The following is a 2,457-nucleotide window of genomic DNA, read 5'->3' as shown; positions in this document are numbered from 1 at the left end:
CGCAACTGTTTTCAGGATCATATCTAATTTTGTTGTAATAAGAAAGGTAGTAGTGATAAAAGGCCTTTTCGCGTGGAGTTTTTTGGGACCCTAAAAATCTGATTTCTTATTTTTTATGGTGTAAAGTGTTGAATATTTAGGTGTAGTTTTGGAATCAACACTCTTATGATTAGGAAATGCAATTTCATGGTCCGATTTAGAGGTATAGAGTCAACTTTAAACTCAGAAAGAATATGTATAGTTTCTGATACTTATTTTTTTAAAAGGGCTGGGTGCCTAAGTACTCATATTTAATATATTCTTTATTGTTGATTAATTTTTTTAATGAATGTGATATAATATATGTTCTATTTAAGGTTATATTTTAAAATAGATTTAATATTTTAGAATATTTTAAAATATTTCAGCTTTATAACTAATTCATTTAAAATCTCCTATTTTTAGTTGTTAACAAATATAAACATTATTATTTTTATCTCTATAAATGTTAACGAGGAACTAAGGACATAATAGAAATGAAAATAAAATTGAAGAGACCAATTCCCAGAAAATGTCCTTTTAATACATTAAAATATATTTTGCCTCTAAACTAATTATAAGTATTAAGGTTAATGACATACTTACATTACCAAAAATTATAATTTTAAGAGACTTTTATTAGTAGAGTAGAGGTTACTATAACATCTTACATGGATAGAAATGATTATTTAAACCCCTAGTAACACGTACTTAGTAGAGATTTTTTTAAACCTCTAATAACTCAACGGTTTTTTTAATAAAAAATAATTAAAGTAAAGTATTTTAATTTTATTCCTTTTTTTTATCTTGGTTTCTTTTTTTAAAATCCAATTGAGACAAAGTACTTCACTTTTTATATTAATCCAATCTATTAAATATTCATTTATTTAAATTTAGTTTTTATTCACATTTTATCATTTTTCCATATCAAACATTTATTTTGATTAAATAGATTTTTTCCAATCTAAATTTCGTTCTCTGTCTCATAACCCTAATCTGAGAACCATGGTGAACCTTCATTTCCATTTCCATTGTTGACTCACGTCCGTGTGTCTAAATTTTTCTAAACAATTTTTCACTTAAATTTTTAAAATTAATATTATTTTATTTTTACTTTCTTCTTCTCCTCTCACTCTCTATAATACAAAAAGAAAAAAACAAACCTCATCCCTCAATCGATTCTGATAGTTTTAGAACTAAAATAGGGAAAAAATATTTTTAATTAAATATTAACATTTTTTACTTACAAACTATTTTTTTAATTTATTTTATTCTATTTTTGTTTTCTTGTTCTACACTCTTGGTTCTTACGGAGCAATATAAAACCACCTCCTCTAAAAGCTAGCAAGGGTTTTTGGTTAGCCGACATGGTGGCAGTGAAAGACAACCGCTGCGAGAAGTGTGCAATCCAAGAGTCCTTCAATAACCTCCAAGACGGATCACAGGATTTCACCAAGATCATGATTAGCAGTCCAAGAATTGAAGCTTCCTTCATTAACAGTGGATCAGGCTCCCAAGATCTTAAGGGCCACAAGATTCCATGTGATGACAAATCTATTTTGCACAATTTTAACCTTTTCAACTACCACCACACAGGTAATAACCGTCACATGACTGTCTCCACCCCTTCGGTTACCACCACCACCATTTCCCTCCCCAACAATCCACGTCGCACTCCAAATCACCGCCCCCACTTCTCTGGAATCGTTAATTCCTTCAACAACTCTGAAGAAGGGATACAAGATTTCAGCCTCGCCACGATCAAGAGTACTGCAACTGGAGATTCCTTCAACAACTCCGAAGGAGGGTTACAAGATTTCAGCGACGCCAAGATCAAGAGTACTGCAACTGGAGATTCCTTCAACAACCTCGGATCAGGCTCCCAAACTTTCAGAGAGGCCGAGATTCGTTGTGGTGAGGAATCCAGCAAACCGAGTAGATCTACTTTGCCCTTGAAAGGAGACCATCTCCACTCCTTCAATAATAAGGGATCCCAGTGTTTCGACGGTTTCAATCGCAACTGACCACTTATCAGCTTTCTCATCTATCCATTTCTCTCTGCTCTATAGCTTTTATGATTTCCGGACTTTTGCTTCAAACATAATTAGGTTTTTTTTTTTAATATTCTAGGGTTTGAGATTAACAGTAATTATTATGGTTGATGTCGGTCATTAAGGTCTTCTTTTTTGTGTTCCTGTATTTCAGTACTTCACTTTCTCGTATTTTAACATTTTCTCTCATTTTCTCTCCTTAACTCCTTAGTATTCGGTAGAGAGCTAATCTATAAAAAGGTTATTCAACGAACGATAAAAGTACCTCTCTATATGTATTTGATAAAAGCGTATTTTTTTTTTATAAAATTTATTTATAATATTTGGTCACCCTCTGTCATAATGAGTGTTTTTTTTTTAATTAAAAGTGCTTATTATATTTTTTTAT

General features: G+C 31.2%; 1 protein-coding gene across 1 annotated transcript; it reads left to right on the top strand.

The window, feature by feature from the left end:
- The first annotated feature begins 1,346 nt into the window (after window positions 1-1,346).
- LOC150029140 (uncharacterized) lies at window positions 1,347-2,214 on the top strand. The gene has a single exon (XM_090299418.1). The coding sequence runs from the start codon at window positions 1,386-1,388 to the stop codon at window positions 2,040-2,042; it is 657 nt and encodes a 218-aa protein (XP_090155544.1). The 5' UTR covers window positions 1,347-1,385; the 3' UTR covers window positions 2,043-2,214.
- The last annotated feature ends 243 nt before the right edge of the window (window positions 2,215-2,457 follow it).

The sequence above is a fragment of the Phaseolus vulgaris genome, chromosome 2 (genome assembly GCF_051622355.1).
Source record: "Phaseolus vulgaris cultivar YP4 chromosome 2, ASM5162235v1, whole genome shotgun sequence".
NCBI lineage: Eukaryota > Viridiplantae > Streptophyta > Magnoliopsida > Fabales > Fabaceae > Phaseolus > Phaseolus vulgaris.
This window is presented reverse-complemented; position numbering and strand designations above follow the sequence as displayed.